This window comes from Martes martes (genome assembly GCF_963455335.1).
Source record: "Martes martes genome assembly, chromosome: 17".
Classification (NCBI taxonomy): domain Eukaryota; kingdom Metazoa; phylum Chordata; class Mammalia; order Carnivora; family Mustelidae; genus Martes; species Martes martes.
Window position 1 is genome coordinate 46,517,608 of NC_137905.1, and position 17,561 is coordinate 46,535,168.

General features: G+C 50.4%; 1 protein-coding gene across 5 annotated transcripts in view; it reads left to right on the forward strand.

The window, feature by feature from the left end:
• The first annotated feature begins 291 nt into the window (after window positions 1–291).
• Window positions 292–17,561, forward strand: part of HNRNPUL1 (heterogeneous nuclear ribonucleoprotein U like 1) — a 36,939-nt gene continuing 19,669 nt past the window's right edge. Inside the window, exons 1-7 of one of the 5 annotated variants that reach the window (XM_080828980.1) lie at window positions 292–323; window positions 6,155–6,277; window positions 8,271–8,427; window positions 10,187–10,260; window positions 11,685–11,824; window positions 13,873–13,972; window positions 15,664–15,776. In XM_080828980.1, the coding sequence (XP_080685106.1) occupies window positions 6,160–6,277; window positions 8,271–8,427; window positions 10,187–10,260; window positions 11,685–11,824; window positions 13,873–13,972; window positions 15,664–15,776 (702 nt within the window). In that variant the 5' untranslated portion in view covers window positions 292–323; window positions 6,155–6,159. Of the gene's footprint in view, window positions 324–1,800; window positions 2,243–6,154; window positions 6,278–8,270; window positions 8,428–10,186; window positions 10,261–11,684; window positions 11,825–13,872; window positions 13,973–15,663; window positions 15,777–17,561 lie in introns of those variants that run through there. The other 4 variants (XM_080828981.1, XM_080828977.1, XM_080828978.1 and 1 more) reach the window with 4 other exon arrangements.

Sequence of the window (17,561 nt, forward strand, 5' to 3'; positions counted from 1 at the left end):
CAAACTCAAATGTTCAGATTCACATGGACACACGGTCACAGAACACCCCCAATCATCACAGGCTCAGAAAGAGATTCCTGCCAAGACAACCCACTGTGCTTTGCAGGCCATCCAGGGCCCCGGTTCCTGGGTGTATCCCGCAGCACATGGAGAAACCCTTGGCAGCGCCCGGACGCCCCCCGGTGGCGCCTCCTGAGAACGGGGGACAGTTCAATCCGGGCCACAAACTTTTTTAGACCAAATCCTTATGGGAAGCTGGGAGGAGAGAGGAAGTCGGACGTGGGCGAGGGGCGGGGTGTCTGGACTGGAACCTCCGGGCCCACGTGAGTGTCTGCCCCGTTTCTGAGTGGGTGCTGTGTGTCGGGGCTGCCGTGTCAGCTTGTAGCGTTGCTGTTCTTTGTCTTTATCATTTGATGCCGTCCGCCTGTGCGGACCGTAGTGGCCACGTCGACACTGCAGTCTGGGGTATTATCCCCTTAAGGGATGCATCTGATCCGACCCACGGCCATTTGCTTATCTGTGTCGTGCGTGTTTTTGTCGAAGGAGAGGCGTTGTGTGGTTTTTTGTGCGTTTACGGTATGGCTCAGAGGAATCGAGCTTCTGCCTCGCGTATCCCGATTGTGTATCTTACATAGGGTTTTTTGTGTGTTTGGAGTCAGAGGCGACAGGTGGTGCGGCGGCAGAGACTGCGACACTCTGGCTTCTGCGTTCGTAGCGTGCGGCTGACGAGCCCTGTGTGTTTGAACTTGGGCGCAGCGACGCCAAAGAGCCAGAGCTACTGCAGAGCGGTTCAGAGGCTCCGGTGGAGAGACCCGCGCACTTGCGGAGGTCGTCCCGGAGGGGGGAGGCTCTATGGTAGCGTGCAGAGCGCCCGTTCCACGTAAGATACCGACCATAGAGAAAGACGGCGGCGAAGCTGTGATCGTGGGCAGAGGCGCCCCTTGAGATGAACTCTCAAAGGGAAGAGTATGCGATTTCCTTTACAGCTTCTCTCCCGTTGACAGCTTAGCCTCGGCCTCCACACTTTCGGTACTCTCTGAAGTCCAAAGGTTCCTTTCCATAAAGGCAACTGAGTTTCTTCCAGATTAGGGATAATTTATCTACTTTTATCTCGTTGGCCTCCCTCTACGGCGACACTTGGGAGGCCGTCCGCCGAAGAACGGCCAATCTCGTTAGCTTTTCCTGAAGCGATCCGACTCTACTAGCTGTAGTGAGATAAAACAATAATTGCGATTGGTGGGCAGATTGTTTTGAAACCGCCCTAACGGCAAGGGGCGGGTCCTTCGCGAATTTATCTTTCCGGTTTCTTAAAGGCAACAGGGAAAGAAGGCGGGGGAGTTGGTTGGCCGACCCCCCATTTGATTGGTTCTAGGGGTTTTACCCGCTTGGACTCCTCTAGGGGCGGGAGATCTAGGCCAATCAGGGTATGTGTTACAGGAGACCCCAGTTTGATGAAAGGACCGCGCTGGAAAAGCCGAGAGTGGTTTTCATTCTGAGATCCCGTCGCTGATTGGGCCAAGTCTTTACTCCTTTTTCTTCATTTGACCCTACGGGAGCGGGCGCGCGGGCACTATCCAATCACCGCGTGCTCCGCCTCCCGCCTTTTCCCGCCCTCCGCCCCGGCGGCGGCAGCGACGTAGGCCAACGCTTCCTCCCTGGCTGCTCCTGAGCCCTTTCATTGCCGTTCTTTTGAAAGCTGTGTTCTGATTGGCTGAGTGTCCAGGCCCGCGCCCGTTGCTTCGCGCGGTAGCCAATTGGCACCCGTGTTGCATCGCATGGGGCCACGGAGGAGGGGGAGGCGGCGGCGGCGGCCATTTTGAGCCGCCGCCGCCATTGGAGCGGGCCCCCCCCCCTTTTCCCCCTTCGCCTCCTGACAGGAAAGGTTTAAGGGGGACAGAGCCCTGGGAGGCCGGGCCGGGCTCGGGGGCCGCCCCGGGGGCCCGGGCCATGGATGTGCGCCGTCTGAAGGTGAACGAACTTCGCGAGGAGCTGCAGCGCCGCGGCCTGGACACTCGCGGCCTCAAGGCCGAGCTTGCTGAGCGGCTGCAGGCGGCGCTGGAGGCCGAGGAGCCCGACGACGAGCGGGAGCTCGAAGCCGACAACGAACCGGGGCGACCCGGGCACAACAACGAGGAGGTCGAGACCGAGGGGGGCTCCGAGCTGGAGGGGACCGCGCAGCCACCGCCGTCCGGGCTGCAGCCGCACCCGGAGCCTGGCGGCTACTCGGGGCCGGACGGACATTGTGAGAGTGCGCGGGGCGGGGGTCGGGGAGCCGGAGTCCGGGCCGAGGAAGGGCTGTGGGACGCGAAGTCCGGCGCCTGAGGTCGGGGAGATGGCCTGAGGATTGGGGGATCCCGCTACCCGCCGCTGAAAAGGATGTAGGGCCGTGGGCCTCGGGACGACTGGAGGGTGGACCCTGGCATTCGGGGCAGGGGAGATACTGGAGTGGGGGCTCAGGGTTTCGGAGATGAGGAAGGTCCGGGGGGGTGTAGAGGATTCCGGAGTCTAGTGCTCGGAGACCGGAAACCGTGGTTTCTGGAACCGAAGAGTCAGAAGAACAAGAGGCTTTCTAATCGGTGACTGAGGAGGGTCTTAGAAATGACGGTTTCAGGGGTTTGAAGCTGGGTGGGCTTGAGGACTCTGCTAAGCCCAGCGTATAGGCTGGTTGTCGGGAGCCGTATTTTTAGGGCTGGGAGAGTTTTGAGAATAGAGGATCTTGGAGTTTGCTGCTGGGTGGGGTATGGGGAATTCTCCTGTTTGGTACTGGGATGGGCTGGTAAGGTGGAGGTGCTGGTGTCTGGCCAGGGGGGATCTGATGGACTGAGTACTCTGGTATTTGGTTAGTGAGCATTTAGGGAATATGGGAGGCTGCCATGTGTTTGGACTTGGAGGGACCCGCCTCTGAAGATGGCCCGGGGGACTCAGATCCAGGACTGTAGGGCTAACTTGGGCATTTGGTGCTGGAAAGTCTAGGGACCCTCAGATTGGCTTCCAGAGAAGGTTTAGGGAACCCTGGTCACTGGAGGCAGGCAGGGGACGGAAGGATGCTACGCTGGGTAGGGAACCTAGAGGTCTTGAGCTGGGTAAGTTCTGAGGACAGGTAATCCAGTGGTGAGTGCGGAATCGTTTTGGATTAACAGTATGGAGTGTTTGGAGACCAGAGGTAGCTGTGGGTGGGGTGGGGCAGATAGCAAATTGGTGGAGTTTGACGTTGATGGAGTATCTGGGGGACAGAGGATCCTTGTGTCCAGTACAGGAGTGCATATATGGGTCTAGCAAATATGGGAGAGGGGAGAGTATAGAAGGGAGAGAGAAGGAAAACCTGTTGACTTGGCTTGGGGCCTCAGGATGGAGTGAGGGGAGTGTTTCTGAGGCTGAGTGTCTCCTTCACAAGAAGGCTCCTTGGTCCCAGAAACAGTTTCTTGTGTGCCCAGGGAATGCAGGTCTCAGGGTGTAGTAGGGAACCACTGCAAGAACCAGAAGGTATGATTCAGAACGAGAGGTTATAGGGTAGATACATGATTGTCTGAAGAGAGAAGACTCTGGTATGGAAGGGAGGAAATCTAGAGTTAGAAAAGCATGGTTTTCTAGCTAGACTGTGGAGTGGGGATTGGAGAAGTTTAGAAGTAAGTAGAAAAGACTCTGGCCTCCAGCGACTGTGGTATTTCTCTGAAAAGAGGGTGCCGTGGGGCTAAGAGAATGAAGAGAGCAAGGGGGAGAGAGAAGAGACAAGAAATTGAATTGGCACTGGGTGTTTACTGGTTCGCGAGAGGTGGGATGTCCTCTGTATAGATTTGCAGTGGGGGCAGCCTGGTGATTGTCCCGGGCCCACGTGTCTATGCAGGAAAGAATACTTCCCCTTGCAGAGACCTGTGAAGGGAGGAGTGCCCAGTGTGCATGTCTAGGGTAGAAGAGGCCCTGGCAGGAATGTCTAGGAGGAAGGCCCAGTGGCCAGAGGTGCCTCAGAAGAGGGCATGTTAGACTCAGATGAACTTTGTTTTAAAGATGGTTCTATGACTTCGGCAAGTCAGTGTACCTCCAACTGGTTTCCTTGTGTGCACAACAGGGATACTAATAGTGCCCCCCAGGATTGTTATGAATGAGGTCACATGTGTAGGACTCTTAGCACTGGGCCTGCCTATTATTAGGAGGTGGATATGTTAGAGAGTGGAGAAGGACCCCAGAATCATGGCTTATCCGGGTAAGGCTTCCTCTGTGGGCACAGGAGAAGTTCTTGAGAAGAGACATGTGAATATTTGTGGGAAGAAGAGCACTGTGCTTGGAGCCTAGAAGAAACCAAATGGTTTGGAAAACCCTCCCCGTGTTCCAATTAAGGAGTTGCTTTTTCATCCTTTTCCCCTTTATGCCGACAACAAAATCCTTTGAGCCCCTTTCTTGCCCCGCTGCAACCCTTCCTTCAAGCTCTGGTAAACAGGGCTGTAGCAAACCACGTGATCTGTTACTTTCCTCCCTTTGGGCTGCACCTGGTTTGTGCCCAGATGTATTTATCCTCTGAGAGAGGATCCAATCAGTTAGCAAGTGGCAGGAGAGTCTCTCCTTCCCTGTGGTTCTACCGGTCCTGGCACAGCCACGAGTAGGGCCCTAGAGGCACCTAGCAGAGCTTGCCCCTGGGGTGGAAAGCCTGCTTGCTGCTGTCCTGGGTCTCTAAACTTCTCTTTGGCTTTGGCTGCAAGGGTCTTCTTGAGTTTGCTACTCTGGTTTTAGTCTCACCTCTGAGCTTTCACATGTTATTCCAACCCCACGAATGTTTTCTCTGTTCTCATCACTGAGCTCTCACCTATGTATCCTTTGAGTCAAGGCTTCTCTATTACTTTCTGGGTCCCTGTCTTAATTTCTTCGTAGACGTGAACACAATTAGAATTTGCTTTTTGTGTTTTAAGTATTTGTTTAGTGTATGTCCATTTCACTAACCTGAAGGCTTCAGTGGGGTGAGCTTATTCTTAGCTGTACCCCAGGGTCTGGTGTGTAGCGTGTACTCTATGGATAGTTAATATTATTCTAATAAGAATAAGCTTCTATTCTTAGTCTTATTCCGTAAGACACCTCAGGGGTGCCTGGGTGGCTCAGTCAGTTAAGCATCAGCCTTCAGCTCAGGTCTTATCCCAGGGTCTTGGGATCAGAGCCCTGTACGGGGCTCCTTGCTTAGTGGGGGGCCTGCTTCTCCCTCTCCCTCTGCCTGCTTCTCCCCCTGTTTGTGCTCTCTCTCAAATAAATAAATAAAATCTTTATTTTAAAAAAAAGACATCTTCTTAGGATCCTTCCCACCCAACTCCAGATATTTCAGGACTTATTCCCTAATGAGTCCAAAGGCCACTGTTAGGACTCTTGTTTTCTTAACAGTTCCTTTCCTCCCCCCCTTCCATTTTCCCTTCAACTGGGTTGGCTACCCTTTATCCTTTTTTTTTTTTTTTTAAGATTTTATTTATTTGACACAGAGAGTGAGCACAAGCAGAGGGAGAAGCAAAGCAGGCTCCCTGTTGAGCAAGGAGCCCGATGTGGGACTCAATCCCAGGACCCTGGGATCATGACCAGAGCCTAAGGCAGAAGCTCAACTGACTGAGCCACCCAGGGCCCCTGGGTACCTTTATCTTTGTAGCTTTTGTGGAGTGGAAGAGATTCATAAAGAGGGTTGACTGTGGGATGGGAGTGAATTGGGCCGGACAAAGGACTAATTTGTGCTCTGAGCAGTTTTTAAGATTGTGCCCTAAAGCCTCCCTACACGTTACAGTGTCAGAGGACAGCTAGATTGGTGGATTTTAAACTGCTGCATGGAGTCCCAGGTGTCTGTAGAGTTGCCCCAGCCCTGGAGTGGGGACTTAGGGGTAAGGTCAAGCTGGATACCTTCTCTGACCCTGCCATCTCCTCACTTTAACCAGAGCAGTTGTACTTCCATTGGCTTTGTTTGTTGGGATTCTGTACAACCCAGTCACAGACGCATCACCATTTGAGGGACAAGAGGGTATGTCCTCAGCAGCTGGGGCCACTGATTGCCCAGATAGCTATCCATCTGAAGGTGGAGTCATACCTTTTAGCCTTTGGCTACTATATCTAGTAGGGATGACATCATACAGCACCTAAAAGCCACCTCCGGTCCCAAGAAGCACCCTTCTAACTGGCCATTTTTTGTTTTAAGATGTCATGGACAATATTACCAGGCAAAACCAATTCTATGAGAGCCAGGTCATCAAGCAAGAGAACGAGTCTGGCTACGAGAGGAGACCGCTGGAAATGGAGCAGCAGCAGGGCTATCGCCCAGGTAGGAAGGCACACATTGTACATATCTTTTGAGGGAAATAGAATCTGTACGTGGCCCGTACCCTCTGCCTAAAGCTTGTCTTTCTCTTGGGCAGTCCATTTGGGCTCTGTCACTCTGGCAAGGTTCTTCTGAAGGAGAGAACTTAATCCTGCTCCCAGGTGTTGAGAGAGGGGAGTCTTTGTGGTGTCTGTTTTCAGATGTTAGTATCAGTACCCTGGAGAGTTTAGACTCAGAGGCCATATTTGAGTCTTATTTAAAATCTTAGAATGTAGAATCCAACAAAGACCTTCTAAATCTAGCCTAGTTGTTCTCATGTTCTGAAGAATGTTGTTCCAGGATATCATTAGGGACTTCCCAGGAAAGAGTTCCCTGGCCAGAATACATCTGGAAAATGCAGCATGTGCTATCCCACCCCTGGGAGAATCATTGTACTCAGAGCATTAAAGGCCCTGAAAAGTCCTGGACTGGGGCGGGGGGGCGGGGGGGGGGGAACCACAGAAAAAAACCTGTGTCATATTGTTTAAACCCAGAGTTTCCCAAATATGTTTTGTAGAACAAAGTTCCCTGTAGTGTCAGTTTGGGAACTCCAGATGTAACTCAGTTCTCGCCTTCCATTTTACAGACCAGGGAGTTGGCTTGTCTGATGGCAGAGCTGGGGTTAGAACCTGGGAAACCAGTGCCTGGGCCACTGCTGTTGGTAATGAGGAGCAGTCCCAACCATTTGTGTCCTATTTTTGGAAAGCAAGGTCCCACTGTTGAGTAATGACAGAGCCAGAACCGCCTCCCAGTCTTGTGTTCCTTTCACTGTGTTGTGGCCCCGGTGCCTTTTCTCAGTGAATCTAGTTGATCGTATCTAATTCCTTTCTCGGTTCATCCACAGAGTGAAATCCCCAGGCATTTCTTGAGAGTGGCTCAGGATTTTAATTTTAATGTAGGTTAAACTGCAGATTTGTGTCAGGCTCTGTGAGACTTGTGGGATCATTTGGCCCAAGGAGAGTATTTTCTGTGCTGGGACCACGGAGGCTCTCTAAAGATGGGTGAGCGCAGTCCCTGCCCTGGAGGCCCAGGGGCCTTCTCTGTATGTGCCAGAGCTGGGGAGTGATCCCAGGTGGTCTGGGGTTGAGTGCTGCAATGGGGAGATGTGAGAGATCCCAGCGTCAGCCGTGGGTACTACGTCCAGTTTGCTCTCAAGTAGGTTCTTGGATTCTTGCTTCTGATTCTTGAAGTCTTCCCAAGACTGGGCCTTCCCCATGGTTTACAGCGTGTTATCCCATCCTGACTTTCTGTTTGTGGTGTGACTTAATAAGGCCATCACACCTGTAGGCTGGCTTAAGTGCAGACCCTCTGCACCTGGAGTGATTGAGTCTGGGCTTTGTGGTAGAGTGATTGAAGCCAGTGGAGTTAGCTGTGGGACCACAGTGTCCTGTTGAATTAACCTTCCCCCACTCCCTTGCCAGACTGAAGAAGCTTTATAAGGACTAAGGTGGAGAGATTCTCTGGAAGGAGAAATTGTAGAGTGTCGGATCATGGGATCTCAGTTTAAAGGGATCTTAGAAATTTTCTAGGGCTCTCTCCCACTTGGGGCGGGCCCACGTAGCTGCCAGCTTTCGTGGGGCCTTTGACAAAGTAGCCAAAGGCAGTCATTCTGTCTTTGGCTAGGCCTTTAAGAGAGCTTGACTTTATTCAGTACTGAAGTCCCCTCTCCCTCCCTCTGAAGCCTGAGAATTACCTGACTGACATCTGTCACCTCATCAGTGTGGATGCTAATGGGCCCAGCTGGCCATCTCTGGCCTCCCTTTACCCTGGCCCTGTTCTCCGGTACAGCCTTCTTGGCTCCCTTGGTGGGCTTCCGTTGAACCCAGCAAGCTGCCTGTACCCAGCCCATCGTCACTGCAGTCAGGATCCTGCCAACATCTCCCGAGGTGAAAGGGACCAGAAAAGTGATAGCTAGGGAGTTCCCAAGTGTTTTGACCGTCTGGATTTGTCCTGACAGTAGAAGTGAAGACAGAGATGAAACAAGAAGCACCCGCCAGCTTCCTCCCGCCCGAAGCATCTCAACTCAAGCCAGACAGACAACAATTCCAGAGTCGCAAGAGGCCTTATGAAGAAAACCGGGGACGGGGGTACTTCGAGCACCGAGAGGATAGGAGGTGGGTGTGTGAGGCGATAGTCACCCCTTTTTCGGTAGGTTTTGTGTCCATAGCCTCGTGCCCACTGGGACCTTTGTACTAGCAAATGGGGCAGAGCGCTCCCTGCCCTTACGCCCTCACTCAGCCCTCCCTGCACTCACTGCCAGATTCAGCTTTGCTAAACTTTTGCTCCTTCCCTCAGCTCCTCCCTTCTCATTACCTGCAGGATAAAGTCCACACGCTTTGCCTTTCACATGTGAGGGGCCGGCCTGCCGTTTCAGTCTTTTGTCTCACCGCCCAGTTGTCCTGCACTGTGTCTGTTCTCCACGGCTGCTGAATATCCCTTGTTGGAAAGATTTGTTTCCTGACCCTCCTCCTAAGCTCACCTTTCCATCCCTCTGCTCGTTTATACATTGTCGCACTTGTGCCCCTTTCGTAAGATGCTTGCTCTTGGGCTGGACACTGCGGACACGGAGGATTTGGACAGTGGATTTTGCCCTCTTTTGTCCTAATGTAGGGCCTAAGATAGACACATAAGTATGCCACACCCTGTGGGGCCAGTAGGCAGGGTGCACCGGGTGCGTGTGAGTGTCAGAAGATTAGAGGAGGGAGTAGCCCCTCTACCCTGGTCATTTTCCTTTCCTGACAAGCCCTCTCCACCCCTCTGCTTAGCCCCAGTCCTCCCCTCCCTTCCTTCGGCTTCTGCATGAAGAGTTTTCTGATCACAGAAACTAGGAATGACCATTTCTTCTCTGCTTGTCTAGATAGTTGTCTGACACGTTTAATTTCCTACTTGGTGGAGTCCATCCTCTCTGGCTTGTGACTCTGAGACAGGGCCTGGGTCTCTTGCCTGTGACTAAAGGTAGGATTTGGAAGTACCTCTCAAAGAGTTTCTCCCAGTGCCTCCTGCAGTGCAGAGGCCTAGACTTCCTGCCTGTGGAGAGCAAAGAAGGAATACTTGCTCTGATTTGAGGCTGGCAGGGAAAGCTTTCTAGGATGAAACTTAATCTGTGATGCGGTCCTTCTTTGTCCAGGGCTCTGTGCTTGCCCTAGACTGGCAGGGCTGGAAGGTCACTCATCAGAGGGAAGCCTCCCAGATGGGCCTTGGGTACTTGATCTGGGCACTCGGTGGACAAGGGTCCAGTGTCCCAGGCAGGACCCTGGGCATTGGGCCCCATCCTTCTAGTCTCTCTTTATTCTTATAAGTGTATTTTAACATTAGTCCATTTTGGTGTTTTGGTAGGAGATGAGTCTCATTCATAATTTAGGACACTTGACAGAAAGAGACTGAAAAAAATGGGTCATTTCAAACACTTGCGGATGCAGAGTCTTAGGAAGATGTGGACAGATTGTGATGACTGGGGTTGATCTGAGCCCTTGCATAGTCCCCTTTATGGTCCAGCCCCTTCTGGACTACTGTGTCCTTCAGTTGGTAACAGAGGCCAGTATGGAGGCACCTCTCAGCTGGCACAGGGCGTGGCTCAGAATCTTAGGGTGTGAGAGGAGAGCCATTGAACAAGCTAGCTAAATGCTTCTGCTGGCCCTCTTGAGCAGAGGGCGCCCTGTCTAGTCCCCATGCCCACTCTAGGAGTCAATAGTCATTGCTCTTGTTGCAAGGGTGTAGGGCGGCTTAGTGCTTTTGCTAACTAACCTCTGTGGGAAGAAACTGAAATCCAGGAAGCCATCTGGAGGCCACTTGTAAATTCCAACATAACCCTCATTTCCCTTCCTCTGTGCTCATCCAACCATTCTCATGAGACTTAACGCCTTTCCCTGACAGGGGCCGCTCTCCTCAACCTCCCGCCGAAGAGGATGAAGATGACTTTGATGACACCCTTGTTGCCATCGACACATGTGAGTCCTTGGGGTGCCTATCTGATTCTGCTTTGCAGTCAGTATTGGGAAACTGGGATGTGAGAAACCGGGCTCTGGAGTGAGGGTGCTGGTTTGGAGGCCGAAGATCTCCCAGCTCTACCCGGGATTCTGGGCAGGTCATTTTTCTTCTCTCACCTTCCCTTTAGGAAGGTATAATCCTGCCCTACCTCAGAGAACTTTCAGTAACACTCCTCAGAATGGGTACGAGGGCAGTTTGGAAAACCCCAAACCCCCAGAGGGTTGTCACCTAATAAAGAAGGGAACCTGAGTGCAGCTGGGGAAACTTAACTCTTTGACGACCAGTCCCTAGTTTCCATCTACTGCTCACGTTCCTGGTGAAACTAATGCCACCTTGTCCTCTGAGGCGTTAGCCTGGCCTACCCTGCTCTCCGTCCTCCAGTTTCCACTGGATAAGTGGCTTCCCCTTGACAGTGCATCTGAACCCTTGGGGTGGCGCTGATAAAAGGCCCTGCCCCTCCTCAGACAAGATCTCAGTGGTAGAACCTGGGAATCTGACTTTAAATGAAGCCAGATTAGGTCTGAGAACACAGTACTTTCCAACAGAGCAGAACCTTAACAGCAACTCGTGTTTCTTTACTTCGCTCACATTTATAGAGTAGTCGCTACGAACTTCGGAAGAGAGACAGACACCTCGTACACAGTCCCTACTGTCACAGGATCTCAAAGCCCGTATACCCAGAGTAAAGCTAAACTTTTTTAAGTATAGGGTGGCAGTGGTCAGTGAAGCAGTCTCCGATCAAATGCCAGATGTACAGATCACAACTCTCAACCTTTATAGAAAAGATGGGGTAGTCAGGAAAGACTTTCTTGGAGGCCTGACAGGCTCCTTGAAGAGTGGGAAGAGTCGGAGCTCCAGCAGGGGGGTGGGAACCTGCGGCGCACCTGGACAGTGGTGCCTGGGAGGCGAGCGTGGGTCCGGGTCAGAGGCTTGTGCTGCTGTTGGCAGCAGGAGTCTTGCTCAGGGAAATGGTTCAAGTGTACAGCTGTGGGATTAGCCTTTTTTAAAATGCTAAGTCCCTTGAACGTGATGAGATATACGGATCCTTTCCCTATCAAATGTACGTTCCCGTAAAGTGCATTTGTGTACGATTTCTGGGGGTTCCTCTGACTGCCATCCTTGGAGCCCAGCCAGGTGGAGAACTCAGTTCCTGTGCGTGATGGCTGCATTGGTCCCGTGCAGGCCAGTTTGCAGTAGTCCGGAGCCTTGCTACCGAATGGGAGAAGGGCTAGTCAGTGTGGCTGGTTTCTCATGAACCTGCCCTTATGATGTGTCTGCCTGTGTACTCCTGGTTAACACTCTTAGAGGACTGACCTTTGTCTGTGCCTGTCCTTGTCTTGGATCTTTAAAATATCAGCTAAACTCCCCACTTTTTCCTCCACAGATAACTGCGATCTCCACTTCAAGGTGGCCCGGGACCGGAGTAGTGGCTACCCTCTCACAATTGAGGGCTTTGCCTACCTGTGGTCAGGAGCCCGTGCCAGCTACGGAGTCAGAAGGGGCCGTGTGTGCTTCGAGATGAAGGTGAGTGGGAGCAACTGAGGAGTTAGGAACAAAAAGGTCCATCTTTGGGGATGAGCCTTTCATCAGCTACTTTGCTCAGAGCCGTGATTGCGAAAGAGATTGAGCGTAGACTATGTATTTTCAAGCAAGAAAAGCGTGGTGGACTCTAGAGAACCATGCCATTGCCAAACGCCATATCGGAAGAGCAAGCCAGCCATACATTGCCTCATCAAGCTGATTTTTTCCTTGGTGGGATATTTTTTTTTTTCCTTCAGTGGGATTTGACCCAGATACTATATAGCCAACCTCACTAGGAATAACATGTTTGTTAGAACTGGGAAAAGGAGTTGTTTGGAAGAAAAATGAGCTAGAAAGAATGGAAGTGGACCGTGCCAGTTAAAGTGAGGCCAGAAGGAGAGCTGGACAAAGAACAGTCCTGCCACCAGGCCATCCTCTACCATCGTCTCCCCACGATTCATGTCAGGTTATGTTCAGGGAAACAACACGTTCTCATGTTTAACGAAAATTCAGACAGCACAGAAGAGCGTAGGGTTAAAAAAAGAAGTTAGACTCAAACCCTCATAGTCCCTGTTCTCTCCAGAAATAACACGTGTTAACAATTTCTTGCATGTCCCTTGTAAATCCAAACGTATTTTTTTTCCCCGAACTTGTTTATGACCGCTAGTATTTGAGAACCGTTTGTACAACGAGATACGGTGCCAGACTCTCTACGTGGACATCTCCATTAATTCCTGCCATACATCATGAAATAGGCACTGGTCTCTCCATTTCTTAGAGGGGCGAGCTGACTGAAAGTTATCTTTTTTTTTTTTAAAGGAGATATTCTGAAAGACTAATTGATAGGGTTTATTTTTTTTAAAGATTTTATTTACTTATTTGACAGAGATCACAAGTAGGCAGAGAGAGAGGAGGAAGCAGGCTCCCCGCTGAGCAGAGAGCCAGATGTGGGGCTTGACCCCAGGATCCTGGGATCCTGACCTGAGCCAAAGGCAGAGGCTTTAACCCACTGAGCCACCCAGGCGCCCCGAGAGTTATCATTTTTTATTAAGTCTGTTGGTTGTGATTCGCGCATCGTTTTGTGTGCCTGTCAGAGAGAAACACTCAGTTAAACTTCCATAGCGCGTTCTTACCACATCATTTGTAATATCTACCGTGATTTGGACACACAAAATGTAGAAATGTGCGTCCAGAAGTCCACAGAATAGGTTAACTTTAGAGAAGCCTCCAACTAATATAGCTGCATATGGTTGTTAGGCAGTTTAAGCTGTAAGGTAAGTCAGAAGGTGCGGTTCATCCTCTCTGCTCCCTGTACTTAGTACTGTGTCTCGGATGACAAGTCCCGTCCCTGTGCCGCAGCCGTGCTTCACTCCGGCTGCTTCATCTCTCCCGTGGCGCCGACGTGCCGTAGCGTGGCATGCCTTATTTATTTTTGTTTTTGGCAGCGCCTTACTGATTGATGGGTGGGTGGGGAGAGCTGTTTTTTAATACAAACAGTGTCACACTGAATATCCTTGTGCGTGTGTCGTGTGGTCACATGTACACCTATGGGTGCATCTGTAGAGTAAACTAGAAGTTACATTGCTGGGTTACAGAGCATAGCTCTTGCAGTTTTGACAGAGGTTGCTAAATTGCTCTCCAAAGACATGGTGCCATTTTATCCTTTTACACTAAATATGAAAGTCTCCATTTCCCCTGCAGCATGTTAAAAGGGTCCTGAGATCGAGCCTTGAGTTGGGCTCCTTACTCAGCAGGGAGTCTGCTTCTCCCTCTCCCTCTGCCTGCTGCTCCCCCCTGCTTGTGCTCTCTGTCTTTCTCTGTCAAATAATTAAATACTTATTTTAAAAAACTGTATTTTAAAGTGCCTGTCTCTGTGGCCGTGTACTTTCCCGAGCACTTCCACAGGCCCTTCCAAACGGCCTCAACACCTTTTCCCCCGCAGCAAGAGCCACTGCTGATTTTTTATTGCCTGCGTGCTGCCCTCTTGTATCGCCTTATAATCCACGAGTCTCCAAGCATCAGTTCTGAGCCCTCTTATTCTTTGTCCCCAGATCAATGAGGAAATCTCCGTGAAGCACCTTCCTTCCACAGAGCCCGACCCACACGTTGTCCGTATCGGCTGGTCCCTGGACTCCTGCAGCACACAGCTGGGTAAGGGGAGGGCAGCCTAGCAGTCTGGGTACTAGAGCAGCTGCCTCTGTCCCTGGATTCTCAAGCTTCCTAAGCTTCTCTTCTCAGCATGGGACTCGGAGCACAGCTAGCCCAGGGTGGTGCACCTGCCTGTCTTCAGGCATACAAGACTGTATGGACCACAGTCAGCTGGAAGGACCACAGTCCTCTTAACTTTTCTATGAAAAATTGCTTCTTCATCTTTTAGGGGAGGGTCCACAGTTCTCTTCAGAAGGCTGACCCCCTTCTTTAAAAGATCAGTTGTCTTCTGTCCTCAAACCATGCTGAAAATAAGTTCTTCAAGCCCTATACATTTGTGTCTGGGTTTTTCTGTCCAGAGCCAGACCCAGAGTAGAAGGGGAAGCAGGGAGCAGGGGACTGGTTGGCAGAGAGAGGCAGGGGCTGCCAACTGAGGGGTTTTGAATGAAGTTCAGCAGGCCTGAAATGACACCCCGGCCCCAAGTGACTGATTTCGATGACCCATGCTGAGACCTTTTGCTCTGGTCATATAAAATTCTGATTATGAAAATACGTGTACTCTTTGTAACAGTCCAGGCCATCTGGAGAGGGGGGAATGAAAATCCTCCCAAACCTGTGAGATAAGCAGCGTTAACATTTTTTATCTACGGTCTTCTGGACAGTTCTTTTGTTCTTTGTATATCTCAAACTGGGTCATACTATGCGTACGGTCTTGTAGCTTGCTTTCTTTTTCCTACTTGATAGATGCTGGGCTTATTTTTGTAAATAAGTAGAGCTGTTTGACCACTGCATAGTTTTCCATTTTATAGTAGTGTCACTTATTTGTAAATGTTTTATGGATCACGTAAGTTGATTGCAACTTTTGCAGTTAAACTCTTAAGCTATCCTTGTGTGTAATGATCTGACTGTTCACTTAAGAACTGATCCTTAAAAGTAGAAATGCTAAGTCAGGAGTGTGCAGTTTCATTGGGGTAGATATTCACACTTTTTATTTCAGGCGCCCATGTCCTCTTGAGTCCTCCCTGTCTCAGTTTTTGGTGTAGTTGATACAGGTAAAGGTTCAAAGCCCAGAGCAGTCAGATGTCCGGGGCCAGCAGCTGGTGTGTAGAAGCACTGGGCCTGGAATTCATGCCTGTCAGCGCCTGCTTTTCTGGTCAAGGTTACCCATACACTCCCAGTGTCACACAAGGCCCTCGGGATCTCACTCCTCCTCCCATTGCTTCAATCCCCAGTTCTGTGGCCTGCAAATCCCGCGCCTTCCCTGGCGTGTAAACCTCACGGTCTCCAGAAGCAGAACCCGCTGGCACCAAAAATGATATCATTGGTAGACTCAGCTGAATGTTGAGTGTCACGAGGAAGGTTGTGCCCCTGCATGCATCCCGCCTTCGTCCTAGCTCCTCTCCCTTCCTCCCTCTCTTTCCAGGTTCTCCTTCTGTTTGTGCAGCGGTTCAGGTCAGCTCCCATTCCCAACTTCACACCTAAACCTACCAAGCCTTCTAGAGCCCTGCATAATGAGGGGCTTCCTTTCAGCAGGACCTTCCTCACTTTCCCACCCACCCATCCACCCAAAAGCATCTAATTAGTAAAACGAGTGAAGAAACTAATTTTTTTTTTTCTCCAAAAGTTTGTGGCAGCCATAAAGGCTGTTGGGACCATGGCAGGTTTAACCGGCTTTTGCCTGTTTCTTCCATCAGGTGAAGAGCCTTTCTCCTATGGCTATGGAGGCACTGGGAAGAAATCCACCAACAGCCGATTTGAGAACTACGGAGACAAGTTTGCAGAGAATGACGTGATTGGCTGCTTTGCGGTGAGCGCCGGCAGCCTGTGGGAGTTGGCAGAACCAGACATTGGTCCTATCAGCTGGACCTGCAGGCTGCTTTCTCAGAAAACCTCTGTCCATTATCTGCCCTGTGTCCAGCAGCTTTTGCCACAGCTCTTTGTCTATCAGATGGAAATGTTGGTCCTCATTTTGGGCAAGATTCTGCCATTCTACCCTCTTTGGTCTTTTGTGCGAAGCTGTCACATGGCACCTTGGAAAGGTTTGGGATTGTCACGTGTGTGCAGCCTTCCTTCAGTCCTAGATACCAGAGGGATATTTTCTAAACACACCCAGGAATTTCTTTCCTCCTTGTTTGGAATAGCCTTTCTGCTCTCTTTAAGGCAGTGCTGTTGGCTCTCGCCCCACTGTGGCACCCTCTCTTCCCAAAACATCTCCCTTCCTTCACATCACACTGCTTGAGCCAGGCTTCCTATAGTGCAGTGTCTTCTAGAAGGGCAGGGGTGGATGCTGAACAGAACAAGATAAAGGATGGCCGTCTACGGTCCAACTTCAGTCCCTGAGAACAGTGATTGACACTTGACGGTGCTGTACACAATGGCTGTGGCTCTGGGGCCAGCCTCCCCGGACCCACCTCCTACTTGTCCACTCACAGCACTGGGCAGCCCCCCTCCCGCACCCCCCACCCCCGTATTTCAGCATGCTCTCTATGAGAGTCTGCTGAGTTGGGTGTTGGGCTATTAAGCCAGTCCATTAGAACACTTCTAACAATGCCTGGAGCAGAGTAAGTGCTCAGTAAATACTACTTAACACTGTTACCATTAGGAGCTCTAGATGTCGTCAAGTGTGCCATGAGACCTCACGCGAGGTGGCTTACCCGGGTGCTTCCTCTTGGTCTTGTTCTTCTCCCCCACCCTTGTTTGTACCCATGGACTCTTTTTTCCCCTTCACTCTCACTGGAAGATGATTTCAAACTCAAAAGCCTTAAGAAACCTCAGTCTTGCCCACATTCTAACAATTGCCAATTTGCTTTTACAATTTCTCAACCATAGAGGTATCTGTGTCTGATTGGTATCTAGTCCACTGGAGAGTAGGGTGCCTACATCATGTTTTTTTTTGGTTTTTAGTCCTTCAGCCTGCATTTTGTAAAAATAAAGCTGCAGTCCTAACCACAGCACAGTTATCGAATTTAACATTGATTTAATACTATTATCTCCTCCACAGTCACATTTAAATTTTGTCAGTTGTCCCAGCAGTATCCTTTAGAGCAATTTTGTTCTGGTCCAGGGTCATGGATTGCATTCTCTTGTCAGGGCTCTTTAGTGTGAAATAGTTTCCCAGCCTTCTCTTGTCTTTCATGACCTCATTATCTTTTTAATAAAAAACATGTTTTCTTAACCAAAAACTCACCACATTTATGCTCTACAAACTGCTCTAAACCTTATATTTTAATTTCCCATTTAACAGTCAATCTTGGCTGTCTTCTTCACACAAATAATGTAGATTTAGTTCAGTTAAAAACATTTCTGAATAGTTAAGGAATTCATCTGGTTTCCAAAGATATCAAGAGAGATAATGTCAGGAGATGCGCAGTGCAAAGTCTCCTTTAGGCCTTCCCCCTCCACACGTGGTCACATACGCTCCCACCACACAGGAACCCCCGGTCCTCAGGATTTCTTCATCCAAATACAAGAAAGATGATGGTCATCTCCCTTCTTTTACAGAAGAGGTAGCACAGCACCTGTGTTGTTTCACGTTGGTTTTTGCTTAATTATTTATCTTAGAGATTTTTGCTGTTCTTGCACATCGTCTGCA